This window comes from Scyliorhinus canicula, chromosome 9 (assembly GCF_902713615.1).
Source record: "Scyliorhinus canicula chromosome 9, sScyCan1.1, whole genome shotgun sequence".
NCBI classification, from domain to species: Eukaryota; Metazoa; Chordata; class Chondrichthyes; order Carcharhiniformes; family Scyliorhinidae; genus Scyliorhinus; species Scyliorhinus canicula.
In genome coordinates, this window is record NC_052154.1 from 35,221,498 (window position 1) to 35,242,952 (window position 21,455).

A 21,455-nucleotide genomic window follows, 5' to 3' on the forward strand; every position below is an offset into this window, starting at 1 on the left:
TGCACCTACGGTATATTCAGAAGAGTAATAGCAGAGTACCAAGAGGAGATTACAGTTCTACTATTTCAGCTACTACAGCTGTCGGAGGGATCAGGGAAAAATAGTCAAACGTGTGTATCATTGCCAAGACAGATTGTTGCCAAATCCAACTGTTGCCCTCTTCCTGAATTGCACTATGCCCTATGGCCAAACAGTATTTTTGGGAACATTATATTGGCAAATCAATTGATGGAGTGGACTTTTGGGTCCGAAAAAGCAATTTAAAGATTGCGTAATCTGCTTTTCAGATCTCATTTGCAACTTCCCTTTTAAATGTTAAAAAAAATCCCTACAAGAATGTCAATTAATGCTCGTTGATACTGTGTTAACTTTAGATATACACCATGAGCAAATGAGCTTGCTTTCGCTCAATGCAGCTGATTTAAGAGTAGGTGCTGAGCAGATGTGTTCTTGGCTGATAAAAAGAAAGCAAAAAGAGAGAAAAATGGAGAGGAAGTTCTTCCTGCAATATCAGATGAAGAGGTTTAGGTAAAAAAAAACACCTGTGCTCAATATCAGAACAGGTGTGGGGAACAGCAATAAAATCTCCAGATTTCTTCCATGTAATTCTAAGAGCATTAATTTTTTCAAGGATTAAAACCAGGGTGTAGGTCAATACATGAAATGCAAAAATCAAGGCAGACTTACTTCAATACATTTGATTAATCACCATTTTGAAAATTGGAATTTTTCACAACGATGGATGTAAATTAAGCCTATTGTATTCCTCCATAAGTAGAAGCCCTTAAATTTAATGGAGTCAATGGTTATCACTTTTCCATTAACTTACTGGCTTGTGCAAAAACATTAATATGGGGACGTCCTGTAGTCTTAGAATGGACAGATAGATGCAGACAATAATTGCTCATTTATTCAGTTCTGGTGTTATCTGGACACAATGCAAAATGTTGAAGTGCTGTACATTTTGCAGGCTCCTAAACATATTAAAATATTGTAGATCTGTAAAGAAATTGTATTTAAAACTGTGTTTAATTTCATATTGTAGTTCCTTTCATTTGTACAAAATGAGCAATCTAATAAGTGTGCAATTATTTATTTTCCATGAACTAACAGTTCAGTTTATTTAGAAAATGATGGTGCGTAAAAAAAGGTTGTATAAATAAGACTTTAAAAAAACATTGAGCATTCAGCATCTGCCACTGTTTCAATAATGGTTTACAAATGGACACAATTGTGAAGTTTTTAAAAAAGCATGATTCCAATTTATGCCATTTTAAATTAAGATAAAATCTCAGATGAACTACAAAAACAAATCAGCATTAATTCAACTTTGCATTTAGGAAAATAAGAACTAAATAAGATTTATAAGCTTTTGAATGTGAAATATGCCATCATGTTATGAACTATTTGAAGACAATCTCTGGAGCTCTCAACTTAAGACATCACATACATCAAATGACTCACTTAACAGCTAACACCAGGTGCATTCAATTTACTTGTACCTTCAGAGACTTCAGATAATTTTAATATTACATTGGTGTGTATCATTGATAATGAGTAGAACTGCTGTTAGACTTTGCCAATCCAATACCTATCTCTAATTAGTAACTGTCCACATCACGATAAGGTAAACTCAGTTTGACCTTTCCATCATGTATCTATAGCAACCCAGCCATTCAGTTTATTTTTAAACTGATGAAATAGCAAATAGTAAAAGATCTTCAATTTGATATGGGTGATTAATCAACACATTTTGATTGAAATAAACATTTTTTCTGCGGACTGCATGAGTCAACGTGTTCGAGGACTATTGTTGAGAGGAAGCCTGAAAAAAGCCAGTGATTAAGATGCAGAGTAGCTTAGTTTCAAATACCTAGTCCTTCTGCCAAGTCCATATCCTATCTAATGAGGGTGTAGTTACTTAACATTCATCACCAGTGAACTCTGTAACTTTATCAGCTTACAAGCATGGCGCCATTGCAAGGCCAGGCCATTTTCAGTTCTCAGATAGTACAGATAAAAGTGTGATAGATTACAATAGATTGTTTCACTTGAGAATATGTGGCTCCCAGAACGCATAATATAGTTCCCATCAGTTAGTTGAGGGAGGAAAATGAATGAAAAAAGACAATAAGAGGAATAGGATAAGAAACAAGCTCTACATAAACAAGAATATTTAAGAAAGGAGCGATTGAGTTGCAAAGAAGCAGCAAACAAGAAATTAAATTAAAAATGACAAGGAGTGAAAGAAAAGGTAGGGGGATATCCACTGAATAGTGGCAAATGAAAAGACAGAGAGAGGGAAAGTGTGACGGGGGAGGGGGTATTACAGGGTGAATGCAAATTATCAAGGTACAAGGAGAAGTGGGCCAAATAATCAACAGTAACAGAAAGGGAGAGTTAGTTGTCGTGCAATGGAAGCGTATCATAAAACTAGTCCTCAAAGCTACTTTATTAATAGAATGCAAAGAATATGAAATAAAAATTAAGAGTTTATCTGTTCTAACAATAGGAGTATAGTACTAATTATTAATTCCTTATTTTAATTTACATAAGAACATTTCAGAATAGCTTGTTTATTTCTTGAATCAATTTTATCCTTTTTGAGCGGAATATTTTCTTTCTGGCCAGTTGGCCAGCAAAATCATTTTTAAAATATCCAACAGCATGACATATAATTCAGGAACAGTTTGTGATTTAAAATATTTTACAAACACCTGCTATAATGAATGTTATGCTTTGTGAAATTCATTACCAAAAATTCATGCTACCACCGTATTTTTAATTCCAGTTTGGTTTACACTGTGTGGAGAAATAGGAAGTCAATTTATGTAGGCAACTCCTGGACTCAATTACAGGGCTACATTATGTTTAACATCAACAAAAACATTTCAGTGCTGCATATTCAGCAAATGCACTTATTTGAATGTCATAAATTACTAATAAGTGAGAGAGCATAACTGTTGGCTACTTCAGGTGAATAGAGGCTCAGCTCTCTGAAGCAAGAGTATGATGGAGGCCAGAACTATCACGAGCAGTCATTCACATTTTTGTTCTAACGTTCCTTCCAGAAACAATGGGGAAAATCATCTCTTCAGGGCTTGGCAATTTAAGAAAAGCACTATTGTTTGCTGTGGTCATGGTGCATGATACATACAGTATTAGCAGTTGGCCACATTTTTGTCCAGATTTACACCAGTTTTCTGCTCTGGTATACTTTATTAGGCACTGACCATTCTCCAATATCTCATCCATGTGACTACTCACACATGAACTACAGCCTTGAACACACTTATGCCTTGCCCTGTCCTCACTGTATGTCATAAGTATAGGATGCATGGTGGATTTCATGATTCACATGCACTGAATAACCATTATGATGCTAAGAAAACTCACTGTTGTCGTTATGAACATTTTCCGTTTTGTTCGATACTAAAATATGAATAAGTATGAATAGTCATTTAAATGGAACAATACCCATCATAATTTTCATGCACAATTGCAACCGGGTTGCTGAGTTAAATGGTTGAGAACAACTAATTCAGCATGGACAATATACTGAAGCAGGGATTTTCCAGTTTTTATTGGTTCACTGTCTCTGCCAGCTAAGTCATAATAATTAGGTATTAACAGCCAACACGTATAGTATAATGTTTATTGAAAGAAATCTCACACAAACTCCTAGAAGGTACGCAGAGGATGATTCATCTTTCCAACTAATTAGCAACTTCATGCAAAGGTAACTAACAAAGGTGACTGGCAAAATTAAAGATTTCACTTGTGCAGAACTGAGGGCCCTGTAGCCAATGCAGAGAATCCTATTCAATATCTTGTCTGTACTATACTTGCTCTAGACGTGCATCATACTAAGCACCAATTTTTGAAAAGTATTCAATCCCCAAATAGATATCTTATCGTGATCCTAAAACGTAGCACACCCCCACCACCACCAAATAATTTATTTTGAAATCCTGCTTTGAAATCCTGGGACTGGTTTAGCACACTGGGCTAAAACACTGGCTTATAATGCAGACCAACGCAGGCCAGCAGCAAGGTTCAATTCCCGTACCAGCCTCCCCGAACAGGCGCCGGAATGTGGCGACTAGGGGCTTTTCATAGTAACTTCATTTGAAGCCTACTTGTGACAATAAGCGATTTTAATTTCATTTTCATTTCTTACATAGCTATTTTCTTTCCTTCGGCAAGATACTGGTAAGTAAACAAATCCATTGCATGCTGTGTACTAATGCAAATATCAGAGCATGCCAACATACTGTTGTCTCCTTCTCTGTAATGAAGTATCTCCATTCCACAGGTAAAATCTTGAACTTAGATAGATTTTTGTTCATTTGAGGTATGAAGGAATATGGAACAAAGGTGGGTAAATGGAGTTAAGGAACATATCACCCCTGATCTGATTGAATGGTGGAACAGACTGAAGGAACTAAGTGACCAACTCCTGTTCCAATGTTCATTACATCAAGATATAAACCAAAAAAAGTGGGTCAGCAGCCTACAGCACTATCCAATTGATTTGCCTTGGTAATTAATATGCAGCAGTACTACAAAGAATCAAGGCATTGTTTTCCAATATAACATGACACTTTATCACTAAATAATAGTGGATACTGTTCCATTTAGTATTCACAATTTCTTTAGTGTAGAATCAGACTGCAGCAGTCAGGTCTCATAGTGCCTCATAGTTGCTAAAGAATGTAAATGATGAACTCTACCAAACATCCCATGCTAATGTAAATCATGGACACCATATTTGTGACTTTATTCCCCCCCCCCCCTCCGATTACAACACACTTCTGGTCCAATGGCTTAATTTTTATTCAAAATAAGGGTCAATGATGATACCAGTAAAATAATAAACTAAAAACTAAATGAAAGCTTTGCTATGTGATACTAACCAATGATGATTTAATGGCAATAGCTCTCTAAAAAGGTTCATGAGAGGTTCTGTGAAGTATTTTCCTCTTTCCTATTTACACTATTTCCTATTTACACAATTACAGTGATTTAATTTTCAGCAAAATACCATTCATAGTCATTTTAATTCTATAGTCAAAACCAGATAACATCTCACCAGTTAATTTCAAATCAATTTTAAAATCACAACGATGGAACTCCAATTTTGGTCTGCCCACCTTAGTAAACACGACAGCAAAACTGAGAAGACCAACTCCATTGTATTGAATGCTTTGCTTTTTAAGCCATCTCCAAAGAGAAAAAATACAAAGGAGGTCTCCCTTTAGTACCAGGGTTAACTCTATGGGAAGCAGCCAGCAGATGCAGATTGAGTAACCAGTTGAAATGGGGAAAAAGAACCAGTCAGCTCATGAAGCTGAAAGTACAAATGGCGGCATCACAAATTTGAGCGCACTACCTGCAAAAGTATTTAGACTGCTTTTTGATCCAAGTAATACTACTCAACAAAGGCAGACCAGCCACAACTGTAGTGCCGCTTGATCAGACAGCAATTATTTTCCCTCCTCTGAATGCAGTCCTCAAGGAAGAAATGTGGATGGATGAGTAAATGCCCAGATCATGGTCATTCTGAAGGCTGCCATATCCTTCATTTTCTTTTTCTAGCTCTGACTCAATTAGCACTTTCAGTCGAAAATTAATATTTTTTTAAAAAGGCATCAGAAGATGGTATGCTCATTCCCCTGAAGGCAGGCAGTCAATCATGCCCTATCTTACTGCATGAACATTCACCTTATTTGCGTAGGCCTAATTTAAAATTTTTAATTTTATGTAAAAAAAGAGATTACAAAAAAATGTTATCATCAGGCAATGAATAATCCAGGCAGTTTTTTTTCCCTGGCATTTTGGTGGAGTGTGATAAGGCTAAAAACAACAGGCTGCTCAGTAAAGTGAAAAAAAGAGATAGATAACATTGATATGCACTCCTACACAAAACAGTCCAACCCTTATCTTTGCTTTTTATCACAGTTCTTTTTTTTTACACAACCAGACTGGAAGCTCCTTTAATAAAACACCATGAGAGGGAAAAATAGACGTGAAGTTCTAACTCTCCCCCTTTAAAAAAAAGGAAACATAATTTATCAAGGTATTATCGAGAAATCCAGACACCCTAATCAGCTCCCATGAAGTCAGTATTTCCATTCTTATCTAGTGGAGGAGTGGAAATGGAGAAGTGATTGTCAGAGCTGTGCAGATTACTGGAGCGGAATGCTAATGGAAGACAAGGCTCGACCATTGGTCGCTTAGTACTTGCTATCTGCACCATTATCAAAGCTTATCAATGCAACCATCGCTTCATAGTAATGGGGCCAGTTCAACTTTCTGCATTATCATATAGCAAACCTGCCCAAGAGGCCTACACCAGGAGAATGTTATCCAGCTCATAAAAAGGAGAGGAAAAGAGAGAAAAAAATGGAAAAGCAATGATGGCAGCAGCAGAAAAAAGTGGAACCAGAGAGAGGTAGATGCACAGAGAGGGAAAGGGAGAGAAATATATAAAGACACACACACACACACACACACACACACACACACACACACACACACACACACACACACACACACACACATATATATATATATATAATACAAGGAAACTGGAATGATTAATAAAAAAAAGAATGCAGGAAGCAAAAGAGACAAAAAAGGAACCAGGGCAACAAATAGTAACTGTGGGAAAAGCAATGAAAAATTATTTAAAAGTAAGAAACCAGGTAGAAAAAGCAATTAGGTGAAAAGAAAAAGGCGAATATGGAGGGAAATCAAAGAGAGACTTAAGACTGCAAACATTAGATAATCAACAGGAAAGAAATAAGACAAAAAGAACAAAGCACTTGCAAATGAAAAGACACTAAAAAGACACACTGTAAACATTCTGAAGAACGTATGATCTCAAGAACATTACATTCTTTACTTCCACAATGTAGCCGATACTAGATATTCTTATAGTCACCACATAAAGTTTGTTTTCATATTTATTAAAAGTTTCCAAATGATCAGCAGCAACTTTTAAAGATTAATGTGAAATTATTTCCACAAAAAGGACAGTTAAGGCCAAACTTTTTCTTTCAACTGCAATACCGAATGGCAAGTCATTAATCTGAAAGTTTGCATAAAAACAACGATTACCGATGCATTAATCAAAAAATATTGAGCTTACCAGACAGCATTTAGCATTAGCGTCGCAATTAAAGACAAATATAGCATCTTAGTATGAGGACATCTCAAATACAGCCTTTTGCATCTCAAAGCCAACCTGGATACAAGAATGCATGCGAAAGAGGCCAAGAATATCAACACAATTTTCGTCAGTTTGTACATTTTACTATAATTACTGTATTGAAAAAAGTACTCAGCACAGAGGGAACTGTTGCAGTAATCTGTGACTAACAGACATGATACAATCAGAACTAATTCATATTCCAAATAGGTAGTCTATTTTCACTTTTTGTTATCTGCGCAATTATATAATCAGAATTTTCTTTTTGTATTAACTTCTTACTGTAGATCAATATATAATGATGTCAATAAGAGTCAGCAAGATCAACTCGAAAAATCCCATTTGAGTTTCTTTTACTTCCCACCAAAACCTATATTTCCCTAAATAGATTTCGCATCAGATTTTCTCAGTTATACACACATTATCCCCGAGCTGTTCAAATCCAGTTCAAGATCAACTTCATCCAACAAATAGAATTTTGATTTTAAAAGACATAATATACATTTCCATACAGCATGTCAGTGGTCTACCCCCCAAAAACTCTAAGCGGCTGAACGTTTTCAAATAAGATGATCCACTTTTGTCATCTGTTTAAAACGATCCTGCGTTTTAAGCACAATTTATCAAATCTCGAACCTTTAAGTCAGAATGACCTTTAAGTGAAGTGGAAGATTGACCATGCACTGGATTATCAATAACAGAAATCTAACAGGTCATCAGTTTTGTCTTATTTGTGGAACTTTCACCTGTGAATCTATTCCAATCACCATTAGAATAGAGTATAAAAGGGGGGAAAAAAACTGATAACAACAGTGTTAGGGCGAATGTTGCTCAGATACCAAAACAAATTTTGGCAACTCAAAATTTTGCACTGAACATTAATTATTAAAATTATGAACACTCATCTGATGTACAACTGGACATCCTATTCAATGACCTGCTGCATGCATCCAGCATGTTGAGAAAAAAAATAAAGTATGCTCTACTGCTTTATGGGCAACTGGCGATGTATCTTTCACACAATGATCAATGAATTCCTTGTGTTATGTAATATCCTACATTTAAATTCATCACTAGATCAAAACAACTTTTTTTTTTAAAAACTGCTACCTGAGTCCTTGCTGCCACAGAGCATCGTTGTAAATCGAAAGAAGCCTATACAGAATCTAATGAAATTAACAAGCGAGAAAAATAGTTACAGCCTAATTCCAGATGGTGAAATGATGAAAAAGAAAACCATCTACGTATGCGTCTTTCCGCCTCTCCAAATATAAATGAACTAACTGTTATGTGTAAAGAAATCAACGGCATTAATAGCTTAACGATGACATCGATTATATCAGCAGACTTTGTGGGGTTTTTTTATTTTTTTTAAATTTCTTTGTATTTCTATAACCGTCCCACTCGGTACCTCTCCAGTCTGGTATGAACTGATAAGAACTGTTATCGCACTTGGCAATCTGTATCAGGACCTAGATCAAGCCTCCGGCTTATCGTGTTTTCTCATCACCCAGTCTACAGTCAAACAAGCTCTACTTTTGTTCAATGTTTCCTTTACCAGAAAAATAGAGTCGTCATCAGAAAAAGGGCTCTATTTTAACAAAAAAAAAGTAAAACAAAAGCAAACCATGTAAAAAGAGGGAAAGTCGAGAATGTAGAGAACTGGCGATCGCTCCTGCGATACAAAATCACCAGATAAGTAAATGATGACCGATTATTTTTAGCTTGCACTGGTTCGCTGACGCGGTCGCCTGTGAAATATAGATCCTGTACTTCTGATCAGAAAGAAGAACACCTGCCTGCAAACGGTCGTTTTGAAGCGGAGAGGAGACACGCCGCGGCGTTGACAGACGGCAGCAGAGTTTGTGAAGTGAGCAGAAGAGCAGGCAAAGCGGCAAACTCACGTTTAATCTGGCGGGGGTTACTCTGTTTCCTCCTGGACATTGTGGCTGCCGGTTGCCTTGGTTTGGGGGTGGGGGGCGGAGGTGGAGTGGAGGTGGGAGGGTTGCTGGGGGGTGTTTGAAGGGTGGGGGGGAGAGGTTTACGGGTGGACAGTCGTAGTTTGCGCTCGCAGCATGGCACTGGGACGAGAGAGAGCACTGAGTGAGCAGAGCCCGGGAGCAGCCACAGCGCAGCGAGCCATTCACAAGCGCCGCGCTAGTATCCAGAGAGAACAACTCACCCGATACAGTGTATCCACTCCGCCGTCTGACGTCATGCCGCTAGCCGCCGCCATGGCAACCGGGCAGCATTGAGCTGTGCGTCAGGACGCAGCAAGGTAAACAAAGGCCAGGTGACGTCACGCGCTCCACCTGTGTCCCCTCGTGGAATTAAAGAGCAACCTGGACAGACACATGCAGAGAGAGAGATGGTCACTCAGCAGTATGGCCAAATCGTTGTTGAGACATATCTTTTTTTAAAATAAACAGGTGGGACAAGTTTTCACTTAGATATTATTTAACTGAAGAAAGACTGCAGAAAGTGGCAACACGAAGGGACTTGGGGGTACTTGTGCACGAACCGTAGAAAGCTAGCACACAGGTGCAGCTGGTAATCGGGAAGGCTAATAGAATGTTGGCCCTTGTTCTAAGGAGGTTGGAGGATAAGAGTAGGAAGAAGTCTTGCAGCAACTATACAAGGTACTGGTGAGACCACATTAGGAGCACTGGGAACAGTTTTGGTTCCCCTTACTGAAGGAGAAATGGGAGAATGTGCAAACTCCATACAGACAGCCATCCGAGGTCAGAATTGAACCTGGGTCTGGTGCGGGTGGCACTACTAACCGTTGTCCCACCGTGAGGGGGTCAATTGGAGGGTTCTACTGGAGATGGCGACTTTATGTTTATGTCTACTTTAAGGAGTTGGTCACACTTAGATACTGGGGGTGGAGGGGTGGGGGCTTGTACTTACCGGGTTGGGGCGAAGGGATATGTTAACCCTGGGGGGGGGGGGGGGTTTCTTTTTTTTTGGGTGGGTGGTTTTGTAATTTCACTTGTTCTTGTTTACTGTTGTACTGTTGCTGTTTTTATTTTACAAACTGAATAAGATTAATAAAAATATTTTATAAAAAAGAGACATATCTATATACTCCCTCTGAAGAAGTGAGGCACCAATTGGGTGCCGCAAATGTGTTGTTCAGAAAGGTACTGCGTGCTGGAGTTTCACCGGTTAAATAAAACCAAAGTATTATGGATGCTGGAAATAAAAACAAATTGCTTGAAATGTTCAGCAGATCTGGCAGTATGTATATAGAGAGAAAACAGAGTTAATGCTTTGAGTCAAATATGACTCTTTAAAATGTAAACACTTAAAAAGCTGCACAGCATTCCAGCACAGTGCACTGCTAAACCGTCCACTGCCTATCCAGCTAAGACTTCAACGAAATGCAAGAATTGAAAACAACAATGTGAGCAGGTAAGTGTAGACTTGGATGTTCATCAGCAAAAATTACAGAAGATTGTACATGTCAGGGCCAAAGCCTGCCTAAGCACCTCTACATTTTCTGAATGGGCATTGACTTCTAAAATCACTGATTCATGCATGCCTCGATTGCAGCTGCTTAGCAATTTTTGGTGACCCCTGTAGTACACTGAGTTTATATCAGAGAAAAAATGCAATCACTGATCTGGGAGATCTGTCCGCTATTAGATGTGCTATACAACCATGATTAGAAATTGCACTTCTATATTATAGTAATAATAATTATTAGAAATTGCACTTGAACAACACTCGGGACATCAAAGGGAGGTCAATGGCACTTGTGCCTATGTGTGGGGTTAGGGGATAGGGTAGAGGATTGGGCCTAGGTAGAGTACTCTTTTGGACGTTCGTTACAGACTGAATGGGCCAAATGGCCTCAGTCTGCGCTGTAGGAATTCTATGCTACTAATTCAATGATATATAACTCATTGATCAGTTCTGTAGAAGATTAACATGTAGGTAATGGGGTACTACACAACCAACAAATAATGTTTGGCATATACAAATGCCGACATCTAAATGCAACAGGGCTTCTACCAACTTGCATGTTATCCTAGAATTCAAAGAAGAATTGTTTGCACCTGTGTTGTTGGATATTTTTCAGTAATGTGATTGCCAGTTATAAATTGAAATGACTTGTGGAATGTGCAAGGATTAAATGGGACAGTCAAGAGGGCCCACGTGTTCGCACACTGAAGCGATTTGAAGGCGTATGTGGCCATGCTACAAGAGACAGACCTGAAGGTGGGGAACCAGATAAGACTGAGGAAGGGATGGGTAGGGCAAGTGTTTCATTTAGGGTTGGATTTTAAAACGAAAGAGGTGATGATTTTGGTCAATAAACGGGTGGCGTTCGAGGTGGGAAATATAGTAGCAGACTCGGGGGGGGGGGGGGGGGGGGGGGGGGTGGGGTGGAGGTACGTTATTGTAAGCAGAAAATTGGAGGGAATGCCGGTGGTGTTAGTTGACATCTATTCCCCGATCTGGGACAATATGGAATTTGAGGCGGGTGCTGGGGGAGATTCCGGATCTGGACTCTCATCGGCTGATTATGGGGGCAGGACTTTAATACGGTTCTGGATCTGAGATTGGACCGGTCGAGCTCGAGGTCAGTGAGTGTGTCGGCTACAGCTAAGGAGCTTTGGGGGTTCATGCAGCATATTGGGGGGGGGGGGGGGGGGTGGATCTGTGGAGATTTGGGAAGCCGAGGGCGAAGAATTTTCAGTTTACTTCCATGTGCACAAGATGTACGCCTGAATAGATTTTTTTCATGGTGGATAAGGCGTTGTTGGCAGTGGTGGATGTCGAATATTCAGCATTAGTGGTGTCAGACCATGCCCCGCACTGGGTGGATTTACGAGTGAGCAAGGGGGGAGGGGGGGCAGCGCCTGCAATGGAGGCTGGATGCGGGACTGTTAGCAGAGGAAGAGGTGTGTTAGCGGGTGAGGAAGGCCATTCAGGCGTATATGATATGGGGGAGGTTTCGGCAGGTACGGTTTGGGAGGCTCCGAAAGCAGTGGTCAGGGTGAGTTTATTTCGATTCGGGCACACGTAGAAGGCAGAGCAGTTGGAGACAGAAAGGTTGGTGGAGGAAATCCTGCAGGTGGACAGGTGATATACAGAGGCCCCGGAGGAAGGGATGTTGAAGGAATGCCAGAGGCTGCAAATGGAGTTTGGACTGTTAACCACGGGTAAAGAGGTTGGACAGTTGCGAAGAGTGAGAGGGGTGGTATACGAGTATGGGGAGAAAGCAAGCAGGATGTTAGCGCACCAGTTGAGGAAGCAGGCGGCGGCAAGGGAAATTGGGAAAGTGAAGGACACAGGGGAAACACGGTCTTGGACCTGGCGGGGGTGAATGGGGTGCTTAGGGACTTTTACAGTAAATCGCATAAGTTGAAACCCCCAGCCGGGGAAGAAGGGATGAGGAGATTTCTGGGAGTGCTGGAGTTCCCGAACTTTAAGAGGAGCTGATGGAAGGCTTGGGGGCCCCATTTGGGCTTGTAGAATTGGTAGAGGGGTTGGTGGCAATGTAAGCAGGTAAGGCCCCGGGACCGGACGGGTACCTGGTTGAATTCTATAAGAAGTTCTCGGGGGTTTTGGGTCCGCTGCTGGTTAGGGCCTTCAATGAAACAAACGAGTTGGGCGTGTTCCCCCTGACATTGTCACAGGCTTTGATCACCCTCATCTTAAAACGGGATAAGGATCCAGAAAATTGTGGGTCATGTAGGCCCATCTCCCTGTTAAATGTGATGCCAAACTATTGCCGGAGATCCTGGCCACAAAGATCAAGGACTGCATACCAGGGGTATTAGGGGAGGACCAGGCGTGGCTTGATTAGGGGCAGCACTTGGCGACCAACATTAGGAGGTTGCTTAATGTAATTATGATGCCTCCAGAGAGGCGCGAGTTTGAGGTGGTGGTGGCCATGGATGCAGAGAAGGCCTTTGATCGGAGTGGCAATACATGGGAGGTCCTGGGATGGTTTGGGTTTGGGCAGGGATTTGTGTATTGGGTCCATTTGCTATATCAGGCACCGGTGGCGAGCGTGCGGACGAATCGGGTGACATCAGACTACTTCAGGTTGTAACGGGGAACGAGGCAGAGATGTCAACTTTCCCCACTGTTGTTTGCCTTGGCTATTGAGCCGTTGGCATTGAGGGTGTTGAGTATGGCATGGGGGTGGGGCGTTGGATCACAGGGTCTCGCTCTACACAGACGATCTGCTCCTGACATATCGGACCCGCTGGAGGGAATTGGAGGGATTATGAGAATATTGGAGGAATTTGGCGAGTTTTTGGGATACAAATTGAATACGGGTAAGAGTGAGGTCTTTGCGATCCAGGCGAGGGGACAGGAGAAGAGACTGGGTGAGGTGCTGTTCAATGTGGTTGGGGGGAGTTTTCAATATTTGGGTTTCCAGGTGGTGTGGGAGTGGGAGCAGCTGCATAAACTAAATTTGAGTTGGTTGGTAGAGCAGATGAGGGGGGCATTTTCAGGGGTGGGACGCCCTTCCGTTGTCATTGGCGGGGCATGTTCAGACGGTTAAAATGACGTTCCTCCCGAGGTTTCTGTTTATTTTCTAGAGCCTCTCAATTTTAATCACCAAGGCGTTCTTTTTTTAAAAAAAAGGTGAATGCAGAGATCTCGGGATTTGTTTGGGTGGGGAAAACCCCGCAGGTGAAAAAGGTGCTGCCGGAGCGGGGGAGTGGTGGTGGGGGTGGGAGGGACGGGGGGTGATGGGGGTGCTGGCTCTCCCAAATTTTATTAACTACTACTGGGAGGAGAATATTGCGATGGTCAGGAAGTGGGTAGTGGGGGAGGGGTCGGTGAGGGAGCGGTGGAAGCGGCCTCATGTAAGGACACGCGTTTGGGCACCTCTGCCGTTCCTGCCGGCTCGGTACTCCACAGCCCAATAGTGGTGACAGCTCTGAGGGTTTGGGGATAGTGGAGGCAGCATATTTTCTAAAAAAAACAATTGTTTCTGCTAAGAGAGTGTACAATTTTGAAACTGTAGGGTTTCTTTTTTTCTCTTTTTAAAAAATATTTTTATTAAGGCATTTACATAAACAGTAAGTACATAAACAAGAGCAAGAACAAACAGGGATATTATAATAAATAACTAGCTAATCAATCCCCCCCCCACCGTAGGTTTATTTTTTCCAGTGGTATGATAATTCTTTGGAGATATCAATATGGTTTTGAAGAGGAAGAGAAATTAATCAAGAGAGGGTGAAGGAATGACTTACTAAGATCTATCTTGAAGCTTTATTTTGCCTGTAAATATATTATTTCCATATTCAACAATTTACATTTAAGTGAGCACATGCTTTAAATTTGAGCTGCAAGTCAGATTTTTGCATTTGCCAATTAGCCCAGCTGTCAGTACAAGGGTAATGTTGTGCTTGGAACGTATGATTATTCAAATGAGCTAACCTAGTAAGATTGGGCATGGTCAACTGAATACGCTGCCAGCCATTTGCAGCACAGATTTTGCTGATCTCTCAAAGTCAGAGCTATAATATTTCTGGCAGCTTCACACTTCACTTCACTGTCCAGTAAATGTTGCAGAGTGTAAAATCAGTAGGACAGAAGATTTCCAGCTGTTCCATAGGACTTTACCATAACTATGTCTTAATAAAAAGGTGGAAGTTGGCAACACTGGCTTCTCACTTAAACTTGGGGTGATAGAATCATAGAATGATGCAAGGGAAGGAGGATGATGGAGAGAGAGGGGACAAAATTCATCCCATTGGGCCTGTGCCAGAACTTTGAAATAGCTATCCAAATTGTCCTACGACCCTACCCTGTATCCTTGGCCCTTTAAATTTATCCCCTTCAAGTACTTAACCAATCCCTTTTGAAAGTTATTATTGAATGAGCTTCCACTGATTTTACAGACAGTGTATTCCGTCAAAACAATTCAGTGTAAAAACATTACTCCTAATCTCCCTTTAGTTCTTTTGCCAATTACAATTAGTCTGTGTCCTCTGGCTACTCACCTGAGCCTCCTCCCTTTCAAAGTCAGCTATGCCAGAGGGAGTGTGACCATGGTGGGGGTACAGATTCTTCTTTGGCTAGCATGTAATGTTGCAGATCTAGGGGCGTGATTTAATGGCCGTGTTCCGCTTAAGCGAGAGCACGACGAGGCCGTTAAATCGCGGGAGAGGCCAAAAATCGAGAACCACACCAGGCGCAGATCTGTTTGCGATCTAACCGGCCCACTCCCATTCATGAGATCAAGATCCCGCTTTGGCATAGCGAGAAACCCAATAATCAGCACTCAAGCCCAATCTCCATACAATAAACGGGAATGACCCCCTATTTAATGGCCCCCCTCCCCCCAGCAAGTGGTCACGTGGCGCTGGTTAATACTCTTTTTCAAAAATGTGAAGTTGTTGAAATGGCTTCTAGAATCCATAGAATAGAATAGAATCCTTACAGTGCGGAAGGAGACCATTCAGCCCATCAAATCTGCACCAACACTTGGAAAGAGCACCCTGCTTAAGCGAGACCCGAGGAGGTGAGTAGCCATTTTTGCTCCCGGGCAATGAGCCCAGATGTACTGGGGTTGCTGCCCTGGTGATCGAAGGGGGAGGGGGGGAAACTGCTAAGGGGCCAGCCTCGGTCGGGGTGGGTCACCATCGATGGAGGAGGGGGTCACGGAGCAGGGGGGTTCGCCGCTCATGGCCTGGGCGTGGAGATGGGTGTCTCAGCACCAGCAGGTCCACCATGCCAATCCGTTCTGGGGGCAACCCCAGCCCCTGCCTGCTACCCCACTGACCACCCATAACTCCCATTGGCCACAGAGGCCTCTGGCCACACGGCTGAAGTTTATAGCTAATTGGGAATTGGCAATCGTACTTGAGTGAGCACTTCACACTTCCCAAGTGGATCCCCGTGGGTAGCCGTGCCATGTAGCATGTGGGAGTTATTACCCAGCATCCCAATCAGACCGTAATGCCTGGATATTGTGTCTAAACACTGCGGGAGGCAACACTTAGAATGCAATAGCCAATGTTCGAAAACCCAAGATCTGGGACCCAGCATTGGGGACATTTCTGCGACAAGAGGGTGGGTGTGTGCACTGGGGAGGAGACCAGTATCCAGTCGACGTAAAGTTATGTGTGGGTGTCTTGTCGTACAAGGCGTGGGGTCCAGTGAGCAGGGACACGCTGGTATTGCACGGTATGGGCGATATCGTGGGCCCCGTGGAAGCGGCCCTAGTGGTGCTGCTGGCAGGCCAGGCAGCCAGATGCCGGAGAAGGCAGCGGAAGCAGCATCGACAGAGACTCTGAGCATCCACAACACCTGGCTGAGGTGTGGAGTATTTTCGGGATGCTGGCATTCACCTCCGGTGAGAGAAATGTGTATTCAACAGCGCCGAAATAACGTACCTTGGTTACCGCGTAGACCACCATGGTTTGCAGCCAGAAGAAAAGAATATACAAGCAATTCGGCAGGCTCCTGTACCAGGTGGCCCAACGGAACTCCGTTCATTCCTGGGAATTGTAAACTATGACGGCAAGTTCCTCCCAAACTTGGCCACGACTTTAACCCCCCTCCATCGTCTGTTGAAAAGGGGCATCAGTGGGAGTGGGGCCCGAGAACAGCAAGTGGCTTTCTTCGAGGTGAAACAACAACTCTCTTCATCAAGACTGCAAACCCACTTCGACCCCTTCCAGCCAATCCAATTGACCTGCAACACTTCTCCATACGACATTGGGGCTGTGCTGGCCTATGATATGGATGATGGATCTGAACATCTCTTTGCCTTCGCCTCGAGAATGTTAGCCGACACGGAGAAGCCCAGATCGAGAAGAAAAGTTTGGTCTTATTCAGGGTCAAGAAATTCCATCAATATGTCAATGGGCATCGCTTCACCGTTCTCGTGGACCACAAGCCCCACCTAGGGCTCTTCAAGGAGAATCGGACGATTTTCCCCCATTACTTGCGCCCGCATGCAATGATGGGCATGCTTCTCGCAGCATATGACTATTTGTTGGTGCACCATTCTCGGACCAAGATTCCCCACCCTAACGTGTTAAGCCATCTGCCCCTCCTGACCAGGTCACCTACACCAACAACGGCTGGCGAGGTCATTGCCACCATCCATTTTATAGACTTGCTGCTGATCACGGCATCACACATCAGCTATCCTGCGTACTTCACATGGTGCAGTTTGGGGCTCAGCACAGGGCTGTATCGCAGGACCTAATGACCTACACCACAAAGATGCAGAAGCTTAACATTGAGGAAGGCCTGTTCCTTATGGGGGTCACGCATGGCGGTCCCCGAATGTGGACGTGGCACGCTCCTGGTGGACCTCCACAATGGTCACCCTGGTGTGTCCAAAATGAAAATGTTAGCTTGAAGCTGTGTTTGGCACCCCTGCATCGGTGCAGACATCGAGAGGGTGCCCCAACACCGCGTCCAGTGTTGGGCATACCAGAAGTTGCCTCCTGCAGCCCCGCTCCACCTGTGGGAATGCCCAGGTCGTCCGTGGTCTCGCCGCCATATAGACTTGGTGGGCCCCTTCCAAGGGGTGATATTCCTCATTGATGCCCAGTCAAAGTGCATGGAGGTCCTCCAGGTACAGGCCATGATGGCCCCGGACACCATGGAGAAGCTCTGGCACCTTTCTCAGCATGCATAGTATAGCCGAGGTATTCATATCGGATAATGGTACAGCGACTACGAGTGTGGAATTTGCGGAAGTCATGTCTGCCAATGTATCCGTCACGTGAGGACTGCTCATACCACCCGGCTTCAAATGAGTTGGCTGCGCGTGTAGTGCAAACTTAAACTCGGCATGAAAAAACAGACACGGGATCCTGGGAGAGACCCGCTGAGCAAGATTCTCATTCTGCTAACAGACAACTCCACATAACACAACGGGCATTGCACCAGCCGAGATATTGATAGTTCACCGCCTCCGCACCCGATTTTGAGTCTTGTTCTTCGGATATTGGCAGAAAGATCTGCTGCACTCTGGACTGAAACAAGGCAGACACAGGTGGCCACAGGTCACTGCGCAAATTTTGCACCGGGAGATGCAGTACACGTCCGGAACTTCGGCGGAGGGGTTGCTTGGATCCCGGGTGGCATGTTGGCGAAACAGGTCCATTTTCTTACGAAATAGGGGCACAGGACCACAAATCCAATTACCACGCGGATCATCTCCAAAGCCGCGTGCCAGATACTCCTGCCGTACTGGCCACTGATTCAGACGTCTTGTCTTCACCACTGCCCCGGCCACCCCTGTTAGCACCAACGCTCCCGACTCCGCCAGTTGCTGAGGATTGAGCAGTGAGATGCCAGAGAATTTACAGTGCAGAAGGAGGCTATTCGGCCCATCGAGTCTGCACCGGCTCTTGGAAAGAGCACCCTACCCAAGGTTAACACCTCCCCCTGTCCCCATAATCCAGTAACCCCACCCAACACCAAGGGCAATTTTGGACACTAAGGGCAATTTATCATGGCCAATCCACCTAACCTGCACATCTTTGGACTGTGGGAGGAAACCGGAGCACCCGGAGGAAACCCACGCACACACGGGGAGGATGTGCAGACTCCGCACAGACAGTGACTCAAGCCGGAATCGAACCTGGGACCCTGGAGCTGTGAAGCGATTGTGCTACCCACAATGCTACCGTGCTGCTGGTGAGGAATTGCTTAGCTCCGACTCGGAAACCGAGGTGGACATTCTGCCACTGCTGGAGGTGCCTGTGCCGGCTCCCGCGGCCACGAGCATTGCTGCTGCCGCCCAGATTCTCGTCATGGAAATGCCACTCCCCGGTCCGCTATACGCCTCCTGACGCTGTGAGGTCGACGCCTGCACGTATCCACAGGCGAAATGGTTAAAAGACCCGGCACAGTTGCCCATGGATGTTGCTCCGGACTTGGTTGGGTTGGGGGTGTTACAACCCAAATGGAGGTCCCGGGATCAGGGCTATATGATTTCCTGTGACCTCCCTGCAATATGAACCACCCCTTTAAGACGGGCAGGCCTTCGTCTTTTAAGGGGGCGGGTTTTCCCCTTTTACAATGAGAGTCTCAGTTGTGTAAAAACCCCGGCCTAGCTGCAGGTTAGGGAAGGAGACCCTTGGGGGAGTGGAGGAATATTGTAATTATGTCAAAATAAACCTTGTTCTGCAATTTCTACTTCTGTCTACTGCATTCGGCCTACCACGGATTCAATATCCAGCCATCAGATATTCAATTGCTGTGGGATCTGTGAATCGCACTATTTCCAAGAAAGATAAACTGGGAGGACCACATGCCACCTTCACATTAAAATAATAGTCATAGAGTCCTACAGCACAGAAAAGGCCTTTTGGCACATTGCATCTGTGCTGGTCAAAACAATCACCTAACTATTCTAATCCCATTTTCCAACACTTGGCCCATAGCCTTGTCTGCCCTGGGACTGCAAGTGCACATCTAAATACTTCTTTAATGTTCTGAGGGTCTCTGTCTCCACCACCCTTTCAGACAGCGAGTTCCAGACTCCCACCACCCTCCTTGGTATGAAAGTTTCTTGTCACATGCCCTCAACTTCCTGCCCCTTACCTTAAATCTATGCCCCCTGGTCATTGGTCCCCACCAAGGGAATATGTTTCTTCCCCATCTCCCTCAATTTTACATATCTCAATAAGATCCCCCTGAGTCGCCTCTGCCCCAACGAAGACGCAAGTTTATCCAATCTCTCTTCACAACTAAAATTCTCCATCCCAGGCAACGTCCTGGTAAATCTCCTCTGCACCCTTTCTAAGTTCTGTCATATCTCTCCTATAGTGTGGGTTCCAGAACTGCACACAATACTCTAGCTGTGACCTAACCAACATCTTATACACCCAGCATAACCTCCCTGCTCTTAAGCTCCATACTCCGGCTAATAAAGGCCACATGCCTTCTTAACTACTGGTTAACTACCAGGTTCGATTCCCGGCTTGGGTCACTGTGCGGAGTCTGCATGTTCTCCCCATGTCTGCGTGGATTTCCTCTGTGTGCTCTGGTTTCCTCCCACATGTCCTGAAAGACGTGCTGTTTGGTAATTTGGACATTCTGAATATTCCTCTGTGTACCTGAACAAGCGCTGGAATGTGACGACTAGGGGTTTTCGCAGTAATTTCATTGCAGTGTTCGTTCATGTAAGCCAACTTGCGACACTAATAAAGATTATTATTACTGTATCTACTTCTATGGGACCGGTGCATATGCACACCAAGGTCCCTCTGATCCTCTGTTTTTCTCACAGTCCTGCCATTTATCATGTGTTCCCTTGCCTTTTTTGTCCTGCCCAAATGCATCACTTCACACTTATTCATTGTCCACTTAATGAGCTAAATTCTCCGTTTCAGGGACTATGTCCCCATGCCATTGTGAAAACTGTAGTCTTTTACGCCAGACAAATGCGTCAAAAGGCTATAGATTCACAGCCCTGCAGGGGGCTATCAGGGAGCCGTCGTGGAACTCGCAGCTCCAGCTGCAGATACGGCCCCCCCCGTACTTCCGGGTCAGAGGCCATGTATGCGCACAGCGGTAGCCTCCAGCGACTGCGCCTTGCTGCATGGCGGACTCAGACTACGGACCTTGACCATGGAAATAGTGCCTCCGATCGGCTGTGCGCCCGGCCTGAACTACCCGCACAATAAAGGGCCAGTCCTGTATGAGCCCCTGTCCTCCGATTGGCCCGCCCCCGACCATGGCGGCCGCGGACTGAGTCCGCAACCGCCTGGCGAGCATCCCGAACGGCAGGACCAGATTAGAAATACGCCGTGGGGACTTCGACCGGTCGGGGATGGAGAATAGCGGGGCGGGCCTCAAACGATGGCCGCAGGTGGTTGATGCACGCCGCACTCCCCGAGTCTGATTGAATGGCAGAGCTGGCTTGAACGGCTGAATTGCCTACTTCTGCTCATAATTCCTATGTTCCTACAAGTAAAGATGAGTGCATCCCTATCTAATCCATCGGGCTACGTCTTGTCAGAGACATCTCCTCTGGCTCTCCACCAGTTGTTTCTTGCATCAGAATTAAGGAAGTGCAGTAAAGTCTGACAATTGAGGATAGCTTCAGGTGCCATTTGAAAATCTGATGGAAGATATGTGGTGGTATCAACTTAACACATGAAGATCAAGCAGTCTGTCTCCTCTTAATGTATTCTTTCATGAGATGTAGGCATTGCCAGCATCTGTAACCCAGCCCTTACTAGGCCATTTCGGTGGGAAGTTAAAAGTTAACCGCATTGCTGTGGGTCTGAAG

The 21,455-nt window shown here is 44.1% G+C and overlaps 1 protein-coding gene across 4 annotated transcripts in view; it reads right to left on the reverse strand.

The window, feature by feature from the left end:
* Nucleotides 1-9,474, reverse strand: part of zfpm1 (zinc finger protein, FOG family member 1) — a 254,409-nt gene extending 244,935 nt beyond the window's left edge. For 2 of the 4 annotated variants that reach the window (XM_038806509.1, XM_038806508.1), the window contains exon 1: nt 9,013-9,383. In XM_038806509.1, coding sequence (XP_038662437.1) covers nt 9,013-9,157 — 145 coding nt within the window. In that variant the 5' untranslated portion in view covers nt 9,158-9,383. The other 2 variants (XM_038806513.1, XM_038806510.1) reach the window with 2 other exon arrangements.
* Between the last annotated feature and the right edge of the window lie 11,981 nt (nt 9,475-21,455).